Source organism: Sminthopsis crassicaudata, chromosome 2, assembly GCF_048593235.1.
Source record: "Sminthopsis crassicaudata isolate SCR6 chromosome 2, ASM4859323v1, whole genome shotgun sequence".
Lineage (NCBI taxonomy): Eukaryota > Metazoa > Chordata > Mammalia > Dasyuromorphia > Dasyuridae > Sminthopsis > Sminthopsis crassicaudata.
This window is the reverse complement of record NC_133618.1, coordinates 466,578,303-466,600,901: the sequence shown is the minus strand read 5'-3', so window position 1 is coordinate 466,600,901 and position 22,599 is coordinate 466,578,303. Positions and strand designations below refer to the sequence as shown.

The 22,599-nt window shown below is 40.8% G+C and overlaps 2 protein-coding genes across 6 annotated transcripts in view; one reads left to right on the top strand and one right to left on the bottom strand.

Moving 5' to 3' along the window:
• The window catches only part of PSMB7 (proteasome 20S subunit beta 7), a 79,577-nt gene extending 70,375 nt beyond the window's left edge, over positions 1-9,202 (top strand). The window contains exons 7-8 of the mRNA XM_074293059.1: positions 5,181-5,332; positions 8,985-9,202. Of these exons, the coding sequence (XP_074149160.1) occupies positions 5,181-5,332; positions 8,985-9,096 (264 nt within the window). The 3' untranslated portion in view covers positions 9,097-9,202. The remainder of the gene's footprint in view (positions 1-5,180; positions 5,333-8,984) is intronic.
• A 961-nt stretch (positions 9,203-10,163) lies between these two features.
• Positions 10,164-22,599, bottom strand: part of NEK6 (NIMA related kinase 6) — a 166,796-nt gene continuing 154,360 nt past the window's right edge. For all 5 annotated transcript variants that reach the window (XM_074293056.1, XM_074293057.1, XM_074293054.1 and 2 more), the window contains 2 exons: positions 15,979-16,092; positions 10,164-11,717 (listed from right to left, as the gene is read on the bottom strand). In XM_074293056.1, coding sequence (XP_074149157.1) covers positions 11,607-11,717; positions 15,979-16,092 — 225 coding nt within the window. In that variant the 3' untranslated portion in view covers positions 10,164-11,606. The remainder of the gene's footprint in view (positions 11,718-15,978; positions 16,093-22,599) is intronic.

The following is a 22,599-nucleotide window of genomic DNA, read 5'->3' as shown; positions in this document are numbered from 1 at the left end:
TGGCATCATTAGCATTGTGTTCCAAATAAAATTTGTTGGTCAGAGTTAAAAATGTAAACTTTTATCAAACCAGCCTTTTTCTCAGGTAAATGTCTCCTGTGACATGGGTACCATCTTATTCTTTAAACAAGAGGCACCTGCACATTTTGCCACAGGGGATTAATTCTGAAATTAATGTTGGCTGCTTTTTTTTTTTTTAGTGTTATTATGGGTGCAATTAGTTTCTTCTATAGATCATATTCCTTGATTTTTTTTTTCTTGATGATTTTGCCAAAACCTTGGTAATGCAGGCTAAAGGTAATAAATGTTTTATTGATGCCAAGAGAAAATATATTTTGCACATTATCAAAAACATGTTTCTTGGCTTAAGTACCTCCTTAAGGTACTTAATTAAAATACTTATCAAGTATTAATCAAAGAGGAGCCCTGTAATATATTGGGAAAGAATGCTGGACATGAAGTCAAGACATTAGGATTTGAATCCTAGCACCAACAATGATTAGAATGGACAAATCACTTTATTTCTTTGAGCTTTAATTTTCCTCATTTTTAACATGGGAATGATATTTATTCTTATTTATATCATAGAATTTTAATGAAGAAAGCACTGTGTAAGCCTTAAAGTGCTTTAGAATGAAATGACCATTATTATTAAAACAATATTTAAAAATTTTAAATATCCATATTTTTACACATTGATATGTTGAAAACTTGTTAAATAATACCAATAAAAACAACATGCAAATTATCATTGATGTCATAAGCAAAGATAGTGAGTTGCTTATGAAGACAGATGGTCTTTAATCAAATGTGTGTAGAAAGGATCTACAATTCTTTTCCTGCTGTTGTTTTGCGTTTTCCTTACAAAATAGTAGAATTAAAATAAAAGGCATACCCTGTGTCTTGTATTCCTCTTTTGGACACTGTCATATTAGGCTGTGACAATAGGAAACCTATTACCCACATGCTTTTCTATGTCTACAGAATGCTGAGATCATCTTTGAAATAGTTGTTATTTTAGCAAGGAGTGAGAAGGAGAAATGATTCTGCTTCCTTAGGCCTTAACTTCAGGGACATGTGGAGCTGGTGATTGAACCAGAAGCAATTCTGGGAGGATTGTGTCACATTGAAACTTTGACAGTAATGTCAGTATTGACATAATCAATGCATCTAGAATTGCTTTGTGTTTTAAAAGAGTGTTTTTACATATATAATCTAATTTGAATCATTAAAGTTAGCTGCATGGGACCCAAGAGAGCATCTAATTTGGGCTAACCCTTCTCATTTTCAGCTGCTAGTAGTGAAAAGTGACTTGTTCAAGTTCACAAAGTTAATTATATTGAGGCACTTCATTTGGCCTCAGTATAGTAGATTGTCAGCAATTTCTTCAGCCCTGGAGCAGATAGGTCTCTGCCATTAGTCACTGTGGTTATTTGAGGCCACAGATATTTGTGGCCACCTGGCTTTCCAGATTAAATACGTAAGTGCTGCATTTTAACCTTTATCTGAACTTATTTTAACCTAAATTCTTTAAATCATTTAAAAAAGAAAATAGCATTGTAGGTCCCCAAATAAAGGTTATTTTATTTAGTTCTTTATTTTTTTAAATGGCTATCTCTGTAGTTTCTTCCCTATAATAGTCATGACCCAGTTTGGCCCCTTAAAGTTACCTGCTAGTACCATCACTTAGATTGCCTCTCAGAAAAACCCCATCATTTCCACAGAGAATATTGGTAAATACAGCATTGGGATTACTGCAGTAATTTTTAATGCTTTTTGTGTCCTTCACCACTGAAGTAATATCATTTGGTCTTAGGATCAGATTGTTAAAACTGGAAGCAAATACAGAATGTTAGAATTTGAAGTGACCTCAAATCTAGAATTTTGGAGTGAGAAGGGTACACAATAATCATCATAATCATAGTGACTGACTTGTATACATGCATAAAGACAAAAGTAGGTACTATCTATATCTACTTATCTTTAAAATGTATACATTTACCAAAATTATCTGGTTTGAGCATAACAACTCAGTGGACTAGGTACTCCAGTTATCGTCTAATTATTTCATAGATGAAACAAAGGTTTAGAGACATTCAGTGACTCCTTCAGTCATGTGGTCAATATTATAGTCAGATTTTCAAATTTTGTTTTCTACAATGCCTGCCTTCTTGCTTTTCTTTTTAGAATAGAAACTGAGGCCCAGAGGGGTTATGTGAGTTTCTAAGCTTCTGCCACTCCTGGATAACAGAGTTAAGATAGAAACCAGCTGTCAACACATCTGGCCCTGTGTTCTTTATGCTGTATCATTCTTTAGCTTCAAAGATTTTTATCATTTATTAGCTTATCATTTACTTACAGCTTATTTCCCAACTGAGTTTGGAAATGCTTTGGATGAAAAACTTTTACCCAACATCGTGCATCAAAATCCTTTCCGACTCTTCCCTGCCTGAATTGGATGTAGCCAGTCTTTTTGTTCACCATGATTAGGTGTTAAGAATTTGACATTTTGCAAAGTATAAATTGTGGAATTTATTGGTGTTTATAAATGTGGTATTTCAGAGCTTGAGATAAGCTTGTATTATAGAGAATTTGCTGGGCTCAGGCCACCCAGGTACTAAATTTTACTGTGTATCTTTCATTGAGTCTGTAGAGGGAGCTAATGTTGCTGGAATAAGTTGTTATTGCCTGGTGCAGTCAATACAGAAAGTAAAGGGGGGTGCCTTCTAACAGCTTCTTCCCACGTGTGGTAGGTGAGTTCAAATCATGGGACTGGGATTTGTAGCTGGGAGTTTTCTGCTTCCCTTAGAACATCAGAAAGGAAACAAAGGAAGAGACCATAGAACATGGAATGTTAGAGCTTAGACCAGTGGTCCTCAAACTTTTTAAATAGGGGGCCAGTTCACTGTCCCTCAGACTGTTGGAAGGCTGGACAATAGTAAAAACAAAAACTCACACTCTTTCTCCACCCCTCAGCCTGTTTGCCATAACCCTGCGGACCGTAGTTTGAGAACCCCTGGCTTAGACTATGATAGCCAGAAAAGACTTTAGAATATAGGATGTTGAAATTAGAAGGACTTTTACAACATAGAATATTGGAACATGAAACAGAAAGTTAGAGCTGGGAGAAATATTTTATTCCTGATCAAGGATGAAACACACCAGACCAAGTTTGGAGGCGTGACCTGGTCAGGATCTATGTATTTAGTTTTATAAGTTAGCTTAGTTTGGGGGGATGTACCCCAAACTGGGTTTCCTAATTCCTTATCCAGACTCAGAACTAACATAACTTGTCAAGTTTGGCTTCAGACACATACTTACCCTTACTTCCTTCTAGATCCTCTCCTGACGTTTCATCACTGACTTTCCTCCTACATTCTTAGTATTCTTCCTTTTTCCTATTTGCCTTGTCCCTTTTTGCAGATTATTAAGGATAGAGTCTAGATCTAGATTTTGTTGGCACAGGGAATTTGTGGATAAGGAAACGCCTACAAAGATAATTTGGTACCTAACCTGCAATTTACAGATTTAGTGTGGCAAAAGAACTTGCCAAGAGTCATGTATCAGAAGCAGGACCTGAACCCAGGTCTTCTTCCTTTTGAGGCTTAGTTGTATGTCATTATGCTGTATATAATGACATAAAACTTAGACTATTATAAAATTATTATAGAATTAGAAAAGACTTGAAAGCAATAGCTGAATTTCAAAATAGGTTTAAGCTACACATGGTGATAGGCACTTTATTCATTTTACCTCTCCCCAAAATTGTTACACCCTCTTTTCCCAGCTCACCCTGACAGCAAAGGAAGACTTGTTTAGGAGTTGTGTTCTTTCTAAAGATAGGTCACATCTTTATTTTGAACATTGAAAAATTGATATCATCTCTCTCAAATTTTTAGCAGCACTGATACTTAAAAAACAAACAACATTATATTGAAGGAGGGAAAACGTGGATTTACTGTCATACAATCAGAAGTACCTTTAGGGGCTGCCAGGTGGTGCAGTAGATGGAGCACCAGCCCTGAAGTCAGGAGGACCTGAGTTCAAATGTGGTCTCAGACACTTAACACTTCCTAGCTGTGTCAAGTCACTTAACTCCAACTGCCTCAGCCAAAAAAAAAAAAAAAAAAATCCTTTAGAGACTTTCCTAAGTCACTTTGCTGATTCAGGATTTGAGGCCTGCAGAGCTCCGATTCCAAGATCTAGGCTACCGATCACTGTGCTGTAATGCCGTAATGAGCTGAAGTCAAGAGAGGACCTGAAGCCGGAGTCCAGCTGTGACACACTCACACACGTACATCACATTCTTTTCTGGACATTGAAAGTGTCCCCCTACAATGTCTGTGGTAGATGGTTGATCATGCAGCTTCTGCCTACACACCTTAAGCAATACAAAACTCATTTAAAAGGGGCTCACTTCACTGGGACATGCCTCTTTTACTTCTTGTAGTTCCTGCCCATTGAGGCTTGTTCTCTTCTCCCAGCCAAATCTTGACATCCCACCAGCTATTTGAAAACAATGATTATGTTCTTTCTAAGGGGTCTTCTCTCCATGCTAAAAATATGCTTCAGCTATTCCTCATGTGATACTGTTAGAAATCCTCTTACTATTCTGATTATCCTCTTCTGGAAACGGGATTATAGTACTTAGAGCTGAAAGTAACCTTAAAGACTATCTAACCTAACCCCCTCATTTTATTAATGAGGAAACTGAGGCTCAGAGAGGCTAAAGGACTTGCCTGTAGACACACAGACAATAACTATCTAAGCTGGAATCCAGGGTTCTTTCCACTGCCTCATAATGTCCTTAATAATTTGTGTCATTAGATTTTTGTTTTCCAAAAGAGGAATGTTGAGCTTGGGGGTAGGGGGAGGATGATGATCAAGCATCTGGATGGGAGGTTGAGGAGAGTAAGATTGGACATGGAAAGCCTTTCTAGTTTCTTTCAAATGATTTACTTGTAACTCCACATAATTCAGTTCAGCAGACGTTAAGTATCTATTGTGTGCATAGCACTATTGCTAGGCACTGACACTGTGGAGCTATTGTCTTTTGATTTTGCATAAGGTTTATTGACCATAAGGCAAGTTCATGTTTTTTCTTGTAGTTATTAAAACACAAGACTACAGATTGCATTCAATGATGGCAAGCTTTTTTTTGTTGTTGTTGTTGTTTTTAGGAGGAAGAAGCCAAGAAGCTAGTAAGTGAGGCCATTTCAGCTGGGATCTTCAATGACTTGGGATCTGGAAGCAACATAGATCTCTGTGTAATCAGCAAGTCCAAGTTGGACTTCCTCCGTCCATATGAAATTCCCAACAAGAAGGGAAATAGGTGAGCAGATTTGATTTTCTCTTGTTTAAGCAAAGAATGAACTGGAAGAAATGTGAGAACATCTTTTGCTAAAATACGTAATTGTGGAGCTGGAAAGATTCTCTCAGTGTAGAATGTCAGAACATAGAACACAGAGAGCTAAGAGATAGAAAGATCTCATATGATTTCCCTCATTTTACAAATAAATAAATAGGCTCAGAAAAGGTAAGCAATTTGTTCACTAGTACACAAGTGTAAGTGAAGGATCTGAAATTTGAACCCAGTCATGTCTTTTAACAATAAGCATGGGGCTTTTTCTGTTATGTCATACTGCCTTCAGTTTTTTCTTGGGTTTGGTCTTCAGTCTAGACCATTACTGTAACTCTTCTGCACAAATACACATCACATTAAGAAAACTAATACTAAGTCCTGTCTTATAAGACACATGACTGAATTAGAAAAATTGTTTTTCTTATAAAAGGTTTCTTTAAATTGGGAGATTCTCTGTTGAATTTAGTTTTGATTTATATAATCACTAAACTTTACCCCATTAAAATTTGAGCTCCTTGAGGGCAGGGACCATATTTTTGTTAGCACAGTGCCAAACAGAGAGTAAGGGCTTAATTAAAGCTTGCTGACTTGACTTTCCAGGACTACAGTATGGGAGATGGTACAGTTCAGTGAAAAGAGCACCAGGACCCAATTTCTATTGTTGGCTATAACACTAATGACATTTTAACTTAAAGAACTTGACTTCTCAGGGCTTTGATTTTCCTGTTTTTAAAATAGAAAAGACTTGACTTTGTTATTTCTCTTAGGGTCTTTATAGTATTCGATTTCTATTTAAAATTAAGTAGTCCATATATTCCTATTTCCCCTCTAGCTGTGGTGGACTCCAGAAGTATCTTATGACTAAACTTTGAACAGAAGCTTCTGAGAGATACAGGATTTTTTCTGAGTGTGTGGGGGTATAATTTATAGAATTACTGTCAGCAGAAAGTACCACATACTGTCATGTAACAGCTGATGGCTAGCTTGTGCATTGATCCTCTATCGGATCATATAGTGATTTTGTATTCCCCTACCCTCATCCAAAGATGGAAAACACTGTTGCAGTTACCAAAGTGCATTCAGGAAGAAAGGATTTTATTTATTGGAAGAAGCAATGAAAATAGACCATTTAATCAAGAAAAATGGATTCTGGGTCCAATTTGATCACCAACTCATTGTGTGACTTTGACAAGGTGCTTCATTTCTTTGGACTCAATAAAGGAATTGGGTTAGATGATTACTAAGGCCTTTGAGCTTTAGTATTCTCTTAGACCCATAAATTATCATAACTGGAAGTGGAAGAATATGAAATGTTAGAGCTGGAAGGGACCTCAGAATTTTAGGAATTATGTAAGCTGTCTGTCTCATTTTACCAATGAGAAAATAGTCTGGAGGAAGAAAATACTCATCCATAGTCCTTCAGCTCATTGTGGCAGAGCCTGGACTCAAAACTAGAAGGAAAGCAGTCAGTCTCCTGCAGAAGAGGCAGGAGATTAGAAAGCAGGACACTTATCCCTGCATGCTTTCTCTAACAGATGTGATCTGAGGATACGAACTTGGCAACAGGGATTGAATTGTATAGATCTTGACTTTCTAGGGGCTTGTCCCAGGTCTTTTGGGCCCTTGTCTGCAATCTAGTGTGAGGCTGAGTGGGTGTAGCCTTCACATTTCTTTGTTTTCCCCCTCTTTATGAGTATTGATAATGACTGAAGAAATTTTCATTGGTTAATTTGAATCTTAAGAATTCTCTTGGCTATTGAGTTTTGCAGTGTGTGGTATTTAAATAGTCCAAGGCTCATTTACATAAGGTAAAAAAGAATACCTTATATGGTGCTAAAAATAAGGGCTTTGTATCTCAAGGGAGATTTTTAAATTAAATATAAAGGAGATATTTTAATGGCTTTTTTTTTTTTTTTTACCCAACAAAGAGCACCTCATCCACAAATAAAGGGTTTGTTCAACAGTGGTCATACTGTCACTACTAGAAAATTGCAACATGATATTTCCTCATTCAGGCCCCAAGACTAAGCCTTATGAGATCATACCCATAGTATAATAATCGGCAAACATTTATTGCCTACCACTTACTTGCTGAGTACTTTTGTTGGGCTGATCTCTAAGATTCAGAGCTGGGAAGAACTTTCTAAAGAGAGATCAGATTCTTCATTTTTCCTCTCTTGAAAGGAAAATGATGATAGTTCTTAAACATATTTCTGTATTGCTTTAATGTTTACAAAGTTCTCAAAAGTAAACCTAATGAAATTATCACCACCTCCATTTTGTAAGTGAGCAAACTAAGGCTCATAGAAACTTGCTCAAATTTTCACAAGTACTAAGTAAGAATTTGAACCCAGATCTCCTTGCTTACTGCAGAGGAATACAAGAATCTGTTGTATGATTTCATCTGTGTATTTTGGGCACTGGTGCAGAGCATAGTGAAGACTTAGATCTGGAATCAGAGGATCCTACGTTCAAATTCTGCCTAATTACTAAGTGTGACATAAGTCATCTGGCTCCACTTTTCCTCCTCCGTCAATTGAGTGGTTTTACTAGATGACTTATTTTTTTTAATAGATTGTTATTGATAGCTTGTTTTTACTCTGTCTAAATTTCCCTCATATACAGATCTACCTCCAAAATAATTGCGATTCTAGACTATCCTCAGATTTTGTACAAATCAGTTTTTGGCCAAAGGGGTAGTAGCCTGAAAGACCAGAAGGATTCAGTTGTGGTGGAAAAAACTTAACTTTTGCTTACATTTTTAAACAAGCTCCTTTTGCAGTTTGCATTCTTTCTAAACTGTGGTTTTTAGAGACTGCATATTTGATTCCTGCAGAGACCTAGAGATGACTAAAAAGAATGCTCTTCCACTGCCTCCTTCCATTACAAGTTCCATTTAGAAGTAAGGTAGATTTTCGAGGTACATATGTCTTATTCCAGCCAGCAGTTTTCTGCAAGCCCAAATGAAGCTTTATATTTATGGAAACGAACTTCCCAATTGGGGACAGATGGGAGGAGCAGTTGGACTTGCATTGGCATTTGACAGTGTCTTAATTCCCAGCCCCACTGTGAGGATTAACTGTACAAATATGTATCTTACAGCCTCAGACGCCTTTGTTTCCCAAGTCAGGTTAGGTCTGATGTCTCCAGCAGTGCAGAGCTCAGTTTATCACAGAACAGCCCAATCCATTCTTTGACAGTGATTATTATAGTGACCTGAAATCTGGGTCCCTATAATTTTTACCCATTTCATCCAGCTCCCTTTCACCTTGCAAGTGCCATGTGAGAGTTTAAAACTTTATCAATCTAAAGAGTACATCAGAGCATTTTCAATTTCTTGCATGAAGAAGTTAAGGCAGCAAGGTAGAAATATCACTGTAGGCTGGGAGTTCAATGTAGGTTTAAGTCTCAGACCTGCTCTTTAAATAGTTTACTTACTATATAATTATCTTGGGGAAAATTCTTGCATATCTCTGGCTCAATTTCCAGTTCTGTCCTAAGGTCTTTTCTAGCTCTGACATTGTCTTTCTAATATTTTATGTTCAAATGTCCTCTTTGGCTCTTATATTCGAAACTGAGTTCAATGAAGCCTCATCCTTTACCTCTTTTTTGTCCTTCATAGATTTGGCAGGTACAAGTGTGAGAAAGGGACAACTGCTGTTCTTACAGAGAAAGTCACTTCCCTGGAAATTGAAGTCCTGGATGAAACAGTACAAACAATGGACACTTCCTAAAAGGGGTTTGCTCATCAACTGTACTGAATCAGAAGGTTTGGGGTTGCCTCCGGATCACCTTATGTAAGACAAATGCATCAAAAATAAATAAATGGTAATTGTGTAACTACTGCAGTGGTCATTTTATTACAGGTTTTTAAAAGCTATTTCAGTTGCTTTGCAGGATGTTGAATATTCTCAAATTACTAATAGCAGCATATATTTTGATGGTTTTCCCATTAGGTAGGTTAATATCTCCATTTTATAAACTGTCCCATGAATGTACTTGAGCTACTGAACCAGGCTCGGGAGAACAACTAACCCTCATAGTTATGGAATTCCTATACCTATCAAAGTGTCTTGGGCTTCAATTCAAACTCATATCTACTATCTAATTGCTATGTTATACAACATCTATCTGGATTAGATTATTAGTAAAGTTATAGGACTTTTAAATACTTTTTCTTTGGAGAGGTGGGGCAGAAGGAAGCAATAGGGTTAAGTGACTTTTTCAGGGTATCTGATTTGAATTCAGGTCCTCCTGATTCCAGGCCTGTGCTCTATCCAATGCATCATCTAGTGACCCCTTAAATACTTTTTAAACAACAAGTTCCTATGTTTTTTATAGCAGGTAAGTAGTGGTCCTTTTCTCTTTTGAGGGAGTGTCAAGCCATTTCCCTGGTTTTCATCAATAATGTTTAAAAAGCATCCACCTGAGGGCTTTGGCTTGATACATGCAGACATTATACCACTTGTGTTCATTTTACTATTGTCATTCTTAAAGGTGATTTTTAATGTAAGTTACCAAATAGAGACCTTTGCAAGTGCCCAAGTGTGAGAGAATGCTCTGAAATTATTTGGGCTCAGCCATTTTTCTAGCTGCATGTTCAAGAAAGAGGCCTCCGGCTTTCCTGTTCTATAAAATAGAAGAATTGGACTAGATCCTCTAGGTCTCTTCTAACTCTAGTATTCTGTATCTCCAGCTCTGCAAAAGTCTCTGGGACACAATTTTTTCTTGTCAGATGGAGTTAGATTAAATGAAATTAAATGACATAGGCAGTTCTATTCACACACACACACATGTGCAATCACCTTCTTATACCAGTTTTATTTCAATATTGGAGGACAAATATTAAGAACAAAGCAAACACTGCATTTGAAGAAAATCTCAAAATTCTATATTGTGGCCACAGAAATAATGTCACACATTGGGGGTGGATTTGAGGCAGTATGCCAGACAGCACAAAGTCCTGCTCGAATGCCTCCCCACAGCTTGACTTCAGACTCCCACCAAACAGGGAGTCCTTTTCATTCTAACCCACTGGAGCATCACCAACTCCCAGGAATGACAGTTGTGTCGATGTATAAAACACATTCCATCCACCTCCTTCAAAAGGTTAAGTTTACCACGAGTTCACATTTAGAAGTTCATTTTCACAGTTAATTAGACCTAGATTCTAATCCTGCTGGGGAAAACAAGATCCGCAGAACATTTCTGTATGTAACTGAGTTGGACATTTCTCTTGAATGAGGCCATCCATTATCCATAGTCTTGGTTGGCATTTGTGTATGAGTAAAAACTGCACACGTTTGAATTTGTTAAGACAGATAATGTGGAACAAAAATATCGAGAGGAAACCTTGGCTACATTCAAGCTGATGACTTTGGGAGAGAAAAATAAGATGATTTGTTTCTTGAATTCCTGGTAGAGCTGGGAACCAAGGAATATGGGTTTTAGTCCTGGCTTGACCATGTGTTTTGCAGTGTGACCCTGAGCAAGTCACTTTTCCTATATGGGCCTGAGTTTCTTTCTCCACCACATGAATCATTTTGCATTAGAATCTTTTAGGTCCCTTCCAGCTCTATCTAACATACTATAATTCTAACTCTTCTGTACTTAACTAGTTAGTTATAAGCAGGTAAAAAAGTAGCAAAATCTCCACTTTTCCTTTAGAAAATTTAAAACCACCAAACCAAAACCAATACTACCACTACCCATGTTTTCACTTTGCAACAGAGAACACCAAACACAGAGTTTGATCACTTACAAAGGATATGAAGGACTTAATTAAATGTACTATTAACAGTTTGCAAAAGAAGCTTATTAACAGTTACACAAATTACCAGTCTGTGGCAAATCTTACATGTGTTTAAACACTGACGAACAATTCAATGAAGGAGTTCTTTTTTGGCATTTCACATTACAACTGAGATACAAGAGAGTGCTTCACTGGAAGTTTCCCGAGACACCCTTGTTAACAGACACCCTGTATTATACACAACTGTTTAGAGAAAGGACTCCTTGAAGAGGAATGGTAACTAACTGTCCTTGGCTTGCTCCCCTCCCTCCACCCCCTCCCGAGCTTGCACTGCCTCTTCACTTTTAAAGCCAGGACCAAAACCCTGCAGAACTACCCGGGGCCTCTTTGCTCAATTGTTCCTCTCATGGGCCACCAGTCAGCTTCTTTGGAGAAAGAAAATTCAAGTAAGATTAAGTGATGATGGCTTTGTTGGGTGAATCGCCTCTGGACTCAAGTGCTAGCGTTCCAGATGTGCATCTGTTTGGCTAGCTGGTGCACGTAGCTGATGTCAGGTCTCTGGTCAGGGTCTGGGTATATGCACATACTGACCAGTTCTCGCAACTGAAAGAGAAGCAAGAGAACTGCATCCATTACTGTGGAAGGAAGTTTCCTTTGAAGTGACATTCTAAAAGTCGGAGCCAAGACCTTCACTCTGGTCCTATTTACTCAGCTGCTGAACAAGGGAAGCTTCAGTGGATTGAGGTCTAAGTACTATTAAATCCAGTCAATTTGAGGTTTTAAACAAGAAGCTATAAATACTGGTGGTGTCTATATACCCTAAAAAAATGAGGTAAGCAAAGCCATTAAGCCTATTTTCAGATGGAAAAAAGCTACACTTTTGGGCATATTAAACTTTTCCATATTTTACATTTTTAAATTCAAAAGGTTCATGACTGTCAATGTAGAATAAATAATCCATTTCTGCAGATCATCATAGGTTAGAGGGAGAGCAGCTCAGCTCTCTGGTTAGGTTCATCACCAGATTTCTCATCTTATTTTAGTTAGATTGGGGTGTAGGTGGCAGGCATAGTAGTCCATTACTGGGTCCTTAGTGATTGAGAGACTTTCCATCATATATGGCAGAACCATTGAGAACCCAGGCTCACCTGCACCCAAGGATGAGGCTTCAGCAAAGATCTTCAAGAGAAAGCATTGACATTTTCTCACAGAGTCTCCCTTCACACTGCAATGAAGCACTGAGCTATAACACAGACTGGGATACACCCTAGAACCCCGGGAGTGTGGATGTAAAATGACAATCACGAAGATGCTAAAATCAGAGGACACAACTCAAGGATAGGGCTTATTGATCATCACAAATGCATTAAAATGCAAAAGGGTTACAGTCAGATTGCCCACTTCCCAGCCCCCTTTATTGTGCACATGAAAGACGGGAGCTTTTAATTACACAGACTAAAAGCTGCTCATACCTCCAAGGCTGGGGAAGGAACAGCCTTGAGCCTCTGATCTTCTCACATTCTTCTGATTGCCACAGTGCCAATTATTTTAATAGTAATTAAAATAATGACCTTATAAAGCACACACTTAAATTGCATCATCCCTCCACTATTTATTTTAATATCTAGCTACTGCCTAGCACCCATGGTTTTGGGGATGCCAGAGGGGATGTACACCAGCATTTTACAAACTGTCCCATGAATGTACTTGAGCTACTGAACCAGGCTCGGGAGAACAATACAGGAAGAGGGAGGATGGAAATAAATCTCACACTACACAATTTTGCTCTTAGGGTCAAGATTTTAGAATTGGAAAAGGGACTTTGGAAGCTATCTAATCCAATTCATGCTTGAAAGTAATCCCTACCATACTAGCCCATCAAGTGATCATCCAGCCTCTACTTAAAGAGACCTCCAGGAAGGAGATACCTCTGGCAACAGCTCTTGAGGCAGCTCAATTCATTTTTTGACAATTCTAATGGGAAAGAGTTTTGTGTTTTTTCCCTAACATCCAGCCCAAATTGAACTTCCATCCATTGTTCCTAATTCTGCTCTCTGAGGCCAAACATAATAGCTGACCATCAAATATGGCATCTTGAGAAGTTTCAGGTACTTGACCAGGAGTATAAATTTTGGAAGCTTAGCTAGCTACAAGTAAAGATCGACAGAAAGACATTTTCAAATGGATTCTAGCTCTAACAGTCAATAATAGCCGTTGGCTTCTCTCCTCTGCCCCATTCTCATTCCCTATAAATTAAAAGGTTTGGACTAGATCAGGTATGTCAATCTTGCATCTCCCAACAACACTCCTGAGTATGGCCCAAACCAGATGAAAATGTAATTGGGAAATGTTTAACAGAATAAAAACAATAAAATGTGGGCATCATATTGTTAAACTAAGCCAATGTGTGGTCTTCAGGGATCCTGTTTGTTGGTTCCTATTTTTACTGGAGTTGGACACCACATCCTGTGATCAAATCTCCTTTTCAGGTCTGACATTCTCCCAAGTCAGTCCCAGGTTTAGTTCTAAAATTTTCTAAAACCTTCTACTATGAGTGTAAATCTAATTGTAGAAACTGGCACCATCTACTTTGGGGCTTGGCAAATTTGAATAGCCAAAAGGAAAAACTGGCATCAAGTTTATCAACATAGCCCAATGCCTTTCACTTAGGCATACCAGTGGTGTTAGTGAGTTTGTATTTTCTAGTTCCTCGGAACCAGGAAACTACAGTTAGTTACATATTGTCTTCCCCTTCTGGAAAATGACAAATAAATGTACTTCTTGCAGGTAAGAATCTCATCACAGATAGCCACAGCAAGATTCCCAACCAAAATAGTGATAACATCAACTATTTAGCTATCAAACATTTTGGCTTGGAGGACTAAAACTTCTATGTTTTAGTCTGTAATGGCAGAGACAGGTTGGTGTGATGCAAAGTACATTCTACTGTTCTATTCAGGATCTGATTGCTGGACAAGTTTTAAAAAGTAAATTCAAACCTATGTTTTCAAATTCCAAATTAACCTTCCCAACGTAAATAGGGTCTTGCTAAGAAAAGAGCAATGCCAGTGGTATTTTCTCCTCAAAAAAATTAACAAAGCAACATGATTTAAGGTCATCAATGATCATTAATGAAGCAGACTTTATTGTCTAACATTTATATGACCGTAGGCACAGTACCGAAACATTTTGAGCTCTTTTCTGATTTTTAAAATGAGAAGAATAAGCTAAATGGATTTCACCTCTGAGTCAAAGAACCTCACACTATACACATTTTGCTCATAGGGTCACAGATTTTAGAGTTGGAAAGGGGACTTTGGAAGCTATCTAATCCAATTCATGTCTGAAAGTAATCCCCACCATACTAGTCTGTCAAGTGATCATCCAGCCTGTACTTAAAGAGACCTCCAGGAAGGAGATACTAATTCTATGAGGCAAATAGGAAATTTTGAATCTTAATATTTAGCACACAACAGGTTTTCAATATAAAATTGGGCTAATTTTTGGGTAGGATACATGTACATAAATACATATCCAGATATATACAAGGTATAACTTATTGGTGATTTTCCAGATTTCCTTAATTAGAAGTGATGGGTCATGTATTTCCAACCCCAAAGTGTTCTAGGACAACATTATTTTGGGAAATACTGAACTAAAACATTCAAAAAACCTACCATGTTCATCCCAGTGCATAAATGATGACAATGAACTTGATAACAAAAATAGCCTCCAAGAATTCAAAACAGTAGAACATAAAAATCTTTCCCACTAGTACTCAGGTTCCAAAACCGAGTATGGAGAGTTAGTTGTTGTCTGCTCCCTGGGGGAGTTAGTGGGAAAAAGAAAAGCGCATGTCATGGTGCACCTTTGGGCCCCAGGCTTGGTGGAGTGGCTGTCACAGAACACGCTTCCTTCTCTAGCAAGGATGATCCCCTCTTTGGGAAGGGACTTGCCTTCGAAGCAGTTTAAGTTGCTATTAAACAAAGCTCTCAATCATGGCAGCCTATAGACCCTCCTTTACCTGGCCATCCTAAAGCACTCTGAGTAGAGCTAATGGAAGGGAAGGCCTAGTCTCCTCAGAATGGGGGCGATCATCTGCTTCTGATGATAAAGACCATGAAGCTAAAGACAAAGGGGATTCTGTTCTACTAATTCGATTTCTAAAAAGAAGGGGGGAAGAAACCTGGTTGCTAGGAACAGCAAACAGCAGGCCGAGAGAGTAAGAGGTCTCTTGCCTTCTCCAGTGTTCTGTTAATGGTGTCTAACACCATCTGGAGCCCTTCTCTGGGACCAGTCTTGGAAAGCGTTCTGTTCACCCTGGACTGCAGCCGTGCACTACACACACTCTTTAGCATAGCCAGAGGGAGGCACGCAGACAGTAATTGTGCAGACAGGAAACACATCTGTCAGCTCACACTAATTCTGGCTGCCCGCAGGTACATCCTCAAGTATTTGCTGTTACCAAGTGGGCCAGCCTACAGGGACACTTCTAGCAAAGTCCACACCTTCAAAGGGAAGCAGCAGCAGCAGCATGCGAGGAAAAAAGACCCTGGGCTCGACGTCAAAGGTATCAAACCTGGAAGCCCCAGTGTCTCCATCACCCTGAGTTTAAGTTTCTTCTCAAAATGATGCTGAATGAGATCTCCTGAAGTTCCTTCTAGGTGTAACAATGCGGTTCTCTGCAAACTGTCTTTGGGAAATTATTTGGGGCCAGGATGGACAGGATTAACTGTCTTTTTCATTGGAAGGTAGTTGTGCCATTGCTAGTTGTGGCCATGAAATCAGTATCCGGCCTGGTCCCTAAAACTCCTGACAAAGATATGTTGGTGACTCTGGCTAGTGGCAGATTTATTTAACTCACCTTCTCAGAGTAATGTTCTCCTGGAAGAGGAGGATAGTCACATTGCTCTATCTTCTGACAAAGAGAAAAAAGATTCATTTTATCTCCATAGAAGGGACTTTGAAGAGCTGCCATCTATAAGGAGGAAACACAAAATGAATTTTCAGTCTAGCAGTTGCACAAAGCTGTTTCTTGATTCTGACAAGTGTCTGATATTTTGGCCACCAACTAGGACCTCTCTCAAGAGGACACTGCCCCATCCCCTTTCCTGGACAAATCACATAAACTCTTGAATCTCATATTTCCTCATCTGTAAAATGGAGATTAAAATATTTATAACCATCCGCCTTCTAGCTTTGTGATTAAAGTGCTTGTAAACTTTAAAGTGATACAGAAATTGTTATTCAGTACTCTAACAATCTATAATCTCATTGATAAAAGTAATGCTTTTCACCAACACATATCAGAAACTCTATTGCTTAGTAGAAGGTTTTTTTGTTTTGTTTTGTTTTTAGTGCTGGGCCAAAACACATTTATTATCTGGTGGCCAACCCGGTGACAATCTCCTCCATACTTAGCTAAGCTGGTTCACAGACAACAGTCATGGCTCTGTCATCTGGCACAAGGTCAAAACCTTTCAAGCATGAGAGGGCTTGCCAGAGCTTTTGCTCCACTAGTGGGATGTGCAAGAATCCTGGGTCATCCTCATGTCAGGAGGAGGTACCAAGAAGATTTAGTGGAAAATTATCAATTGCTGTTATTTCTCCCCATCTGCCATCCTCCCTTCCTGTGAGGCCGCCTGGTAAGAGAAATGGTTCCGATTGGTTTTTCTGGTTTTCACAAAAGAATAGAAGAACGGAAAAACTTCCTAGTTACACTTTATTAAAAAACCACCCATTCAGTTCTGTGAAATCCCACTGAGACATCTGACTTCCTTAGATCACTGGGGGGAGAAAGTAAGCACCTGGATGGGAGGAGAGGACGTTACTTCAGCAAGATCCAGAAACACCCAGATTTATAAAAGTAGACTCAGGAAAAGAAGAATAAGTATCCATCCATCATAGAAATTATCACAGTGGGAGTCCTGTGGTCTGTGATTGCATGGGGCCAGAGAAAGGGTCATTTGCTCCCTGGCTGGAAGAATTAGCACCACTTACTTGGGGGAAGCTAGGATTGTCCCCTGGCTCCCCAAGAAGAGGGTCACAAGAGAGCACAACAGTGAGGAAGGGCTGAGGTACAAGTAGATAATCCAAATTACACAGGGAGCTCTCAGCTTTGTATCCTGCCTGGTGCCATGAGCAAAGTCTGAATGCACATCCATCCCCTTGAGAAGGATAACAGCAGCAGCAGCAGCAATTCACATTCAATATTACAACTCTTAGCTTACAAAGTATTTTCACTACAACTGCCCTCTGAAGGAAAACGTGCAAATATTATTACCATTGACAGATGAGGAAACTGAGGCTAGAGAAGGACAATAATGGCAGGGCTGAGACTTGAACCCAGGTCTTCTAATCTTTCCAGAAGAAAGCACAGATCCTTTCTGTTAGGAACTAATGGCAGAAGATTGCTGCTTCTGGCCCCAGTTTTCTCATCTGTAAAACAGGGATACTCATGCTACCTACTTCACAGGATTGGGGTAAGGAAAACATTGTGTAAACTTCAAAATAACAAAAAGAGCACATTTACATATAGATTTAAGTGCCTCAATTTATTCATGAATAATGGACTTTTCAGTTTTTCACCCCCTCCCGGTTTTTGGTTTTGTCATCACCCACATTTTCACATATATACATACACTGGTGTTGACGAATGCTCACCTATGATGCATAGCCACACATGTGTGCATATTTCCCTCTCTCTTCTTCTGAAATAAACATCCCTTATAGCAAAGAGGGAGAAAAAATCACACAGCAAAACTAACCAACGCACCAGCCGAATATGGCCCACGTCCCTCTGCGCCTTCCTGATTTCACCATCTAGGCCCGGTGACCTTGTCGGTGCTGCTCCCAGCCCTGCTGCGCTCGCCTGATGGCTCTGCTCCCTTCAGGTTACCTCCCGCTCCCGGGTCCTCCTGTTTCGCATGCAGCAACGGTCCGTTACAAACACGAACCAGAGTTTGTTCCCCCCCACACAAGCTCCACCACAAATATTCTGGTTTTAATGGACCTTCTTGGGATGGGTGTCTACCCTACCACTGGCCCGCTTGGATAACTTTCTAGTTCAGACAACTGCATATTTTAAGGTCGTTCTCCAGCGATGTGAAACGTCCCAGTTAGAGACCGTCGCTTTGTGCTGGGCCTCCAGGCCTGCCATCCTGGAAAAGTCAGGCCCTCTAGGATCGTCCTGCAGGACGCGGCCAGACCCCGGCTCGTTACAGCTGTTGCCCAGGAAGCGGGCGAGCTGGCCCACCATTTACATACTAAGGCACGAAGAGCACTAATCAGGCCTGTCTTCAAAGGCGAGCGGGGAGCTGTGGAGAGGCTCGGCAAAGCGAGCGGCACGCCGGCCCAGCATGCGGCCCGGGCTGTGCCCCATCTGCTTATTAATCCGTAATGGGATTCAAGTGTTTCTTGTCACTCTCACTCACTGTTACCTCCAGTGCCAAACAATGGGGCAATGCCTCATCCTAATGAAGCACCGTGGGCTAATTGTGCCCGATACCTCCTCTGCTCACAGGGCCCGTTTTTAAACCATTTTTTTGCAAGCTGCATCAAATCACCAAGCTCTTCACATTAGCCTCGGCTGAGGGAGATGTGCGACGCTCTGGTTTTAATAAGGGGACCATTTGATAATTGTTAGACCCTCGCTCATTATCATGCACCAGGGAGACTGTCCAAAGAACACCGTCTTGTTGCAGAAACACACAGCAAGTTTCCAGCAGAGCAGTGATTTTTTTGTCTGTGGTTGTTTTTTTAAATAGTTATCAACCCCTTTCCTGTGTCCCCTTGCACGGTATGGATCCGAGATGAGATGTCCCAGCAATTGTTGAAGGACACAAGGGTGGCAGAGCGCATGCACCAGCTGTGTCCCCTGCGAGGAAGCCCGCTGGCAGCCAGGATTCTAGTCACTTGCCCCATGGCCACTGGTATTGCCAACTGCCCCCTGCTGTCTCCAGGCCTTTGCTCATATCTTCCCTGGCCTTCCTGCTCAGAACTCTTAGGATACCGTATGAACTTTGTTATACCCTTAAATAACGTTCTCATTTCTATCAGTTCCTCTTCTGCAGTCACCAGGGGAGATGCTCCCTGAGGGCAGGAACTGGGTTGGCCCTTCGGGTGCCTTGCGCACACTAGGTGCTTCACAAATATTTGTGAGACTTCTGTTGCTGTTGAAGTGACAGGACATGTGTGTGTGTGAGGACGGGAGTCAGACACAATAGAAGGGCTTCTGGCACTCTGCAAAGTGGCAACACTCGGGGGATACAATTCAAATAATCAAAATGGTAACCAAAGGGACATGGGTTAATTGGATGGTTACAAAAGTACATCTGTTGCCCTGGCAGAGAGCAGCTGGGAGACCAGAGGAGTCAATCTATGTCATTTGAATACGTCACTGAGCAAGAAAGAAAAAGGATTAAGCTGAATTCTTCTGTGCCAGTCATTACTGTTCAGAGGAGGAAGCCCTGGTAAAGCTTCAACAAAAGCGTCAGGAGTGACTTCACTGCGCACGGCTGTGACCCGGCAAGCGCAAATCCCCAGTGGGGCTGACTAGGGAGCTGAGAGACACCCAGATTTGGAACTTGGTTTGGCCACTTAGTTAACCAGGCAAGTTAACCTCTTGGAGCCTCAGTTTCCTCCTCTGTAACATGAGGATAAAAATACAATGTTTCCCACAGCACAGCTGTGAAGAAAGTGCCCTGCAATGCCTAAAGCATTATTTTCAAGTGTTATTTTACAGTTTGCAAAGAACCTTCCTCACAACAACTCTGAGTGATGAGCAGCTCTCTCCCCATCGTACAGATGACAAAGCCTCGAGTAGTGCTTGACACGAGTTCTGCCTTACTCTGTTAGGCTGTGATGTGCACTCATGCTCCCCGTCGCTCCATGTCAGAATCCGGCCACGTTTGTTTTCTTCCTCCTGAGCCCCCAAACCTCCTTGCCAAGCAGCTTTATCTGGGTCTTTATCTCCACCCTTCTTGCAGACAAGTGCCTGAAAGGCCTGGAGGGCCCCTCGAGGAGTCAGCGAGGCTGCAGCGGGGCACTTGGCACTCACGGCACGGACATCACGCTAACTTGGCTGCGCTGGGCGGGAAGGAGAAGGTGTGAGCTCAGGCTCCGGCTGGCAGAACTTGGAGTTCTTTCTTACTTGGAGAGCCGGTGCAGCACTCACCTGCTTTTTCTGAGCTCAGTGGCTCCCTGGCAATATGAGGAAATGGGAGCTCTCAAACTTTTTTAGCTCCCCATAGCTTTGGGCTTTTAGTAACTATCCCTGTATTCTCTATTCAATATGAAAAATAAATTCTAAATTTTATCATACATTTACAAATAAGAACTAAAATTAATTAGATTCAGTTATACCAATAAGATAGTTTTTTTACTAACTATTCCCCCTATCCCTCTGACAAGTTTCTCATCCCCACCCCCATAGGGGTTCATGTTCCCCAGCTTGGGAATCCCTCACCAAAAGCTCTATAGAAATATGAGTTGCTATTCACTAAGCTGATTTGCCTTGCACACAGTAGGTGCTTAATAAATGGCTCACCAAACTGACACCAAAAGTTTGAGGTTAGAAAAGTTCCTCATAGTAATCTGGAGGCTTGAGAGCTTCCCCAATTCAACAAACATTCCTATGGTTTTTAAGACAATGCTGAGCTACTAAAATATACAGGGCTGGCAAACCCAGAGTTGTTGGATATTTTTCCCTGTTTCCCTTGTTTGGTCTTAATCACGGGCACAGACTCAGTGGCTGCTGTGCGGAGTTCGAGCACTAATTCTGGAGGGCACCGCTGGATGTATGCCGCAAGCAGACCCCTCACTGGGATGCCAGCGCTAAAGGCCCAGATCCAGCAGCACTGATCTCGGAGATGAGCTTCCGTGTAAATAAATAAATTCTGAGGAGCCCTGGCTGCCCGCTGGGAGCCTCTACGGGGTGCCAAGGATAATGAAAATAAAGCACAGGTTCCTCCAGTAAGTGCCAGGCTCCTCGGTTTAGCCCGGAGCCTCCGGAGCTGAGAAAGCTGCCCACCGATTCCAAGTGGGGCTGGCGTGTGTAGGACTTACTCAATCAGGACCCTGGAGTCCTCTATGGCTTGGGTTCAGGCTGTTCATATCCAAATTGGGGACAAAGGTCTGCCTCCTCCTCTCCTGCTCCATTCCCGCTCTCTTCCTGCCCCACTTACACAAGTCCCCTGCGGGGATTTATCCTCACTCACTTCTCCCCTTCAAAAAAAAAATGTATATATATATATATATATATATATATATATATATATATATATATCACCTTCTTATCATCCAAGCCAGACAAAGACACATTTCCTATCCTTTTGCCTCACATCCTGAGATTCCTTCCCCTGACCCACTTCCATCAGGGTCAGCTCGGGCAATGCAACAGCAAAGATCCCAGGCTTCCTGTCCACACTAGCCAAATCCCTCGCCTTCTCTTTGGGCCCTTAGTTACCTCATCTTTAAAAGGAAGAGATTGGTCCAGCTTTTCTAAAGACCTGCAAATGTTTTACATTTTGACATTCTAGTTTATAAGTTCCCTCTCATCTCTGACATTGCAGATCTAACTGACATTGTTCTAAAGCCATATGGTTTTAATTCTCCTCCCTCCCCCCTGTTGTTCAATCATTTTATGAACTCATTGAGCATTTTCTTGGCAAAGATATAGGAGTAGTTTGCCATTTTCCTTGTCCAAGTCATTTTACAGATGAGGCAGACTGGGTTAAGTGACTTGCCCAGGGTCACACAGCTGGGAAACGGCCAGGGTCGAAATTGAACATAGGAAGATGGGTCTCCTTAACCCTAGTTGTCTTTAATTCCCCATAGGTCCCTGCCCATCACACACACACACACACACACACACACACACACACACACACACACACTCTTTCCCCTGCCCCAGCTCTTGAAATGTATGACTTTATGAGTGGCCACAAGTGGCACTTTATGAGTACCCTGATGGAGGGAGGGGGGTGGACAGAGACTCAGAGGGAAAGGGGCACAGATGGTGGCAAATGCCATGGAGACCTAGGCTCTCCTCCTTGGGTTTGCCTCTTTGGCTTCCAGGCTTCCCTTTAAAACAAGGGATGGACACAATGCTCTCTTATGGATCTGAGGGTCCATGGGGTACAATATATGCCCTGAAAACGCCAGCACAGCACCATGCCTATTATATTGTCATTGTTGGGAATCAACAGAGCAAAAATTCCTCCCCAAAGTCTCACTTTGTAGAGAACTCAGAATTTTCTAGCTCACACCACCAGCTTCTCTGCTTGGTTTTAAGGCCACAAAACATCATGTCCCTATGCTGGGGATCTTCTGGTGCCCTTTCCCTCAACCCTGTCCCCTTTCAGCTTCCTTTTGTGTACTGTCTTCCCCAGTTGGATTATGAGCTCCTTGAGGGCAGGAGATATTTTTCTTTTTATTTCTATTCTCAGTGCTTAGCACAGTGCCTAGATGGAGGAGACACTTAATA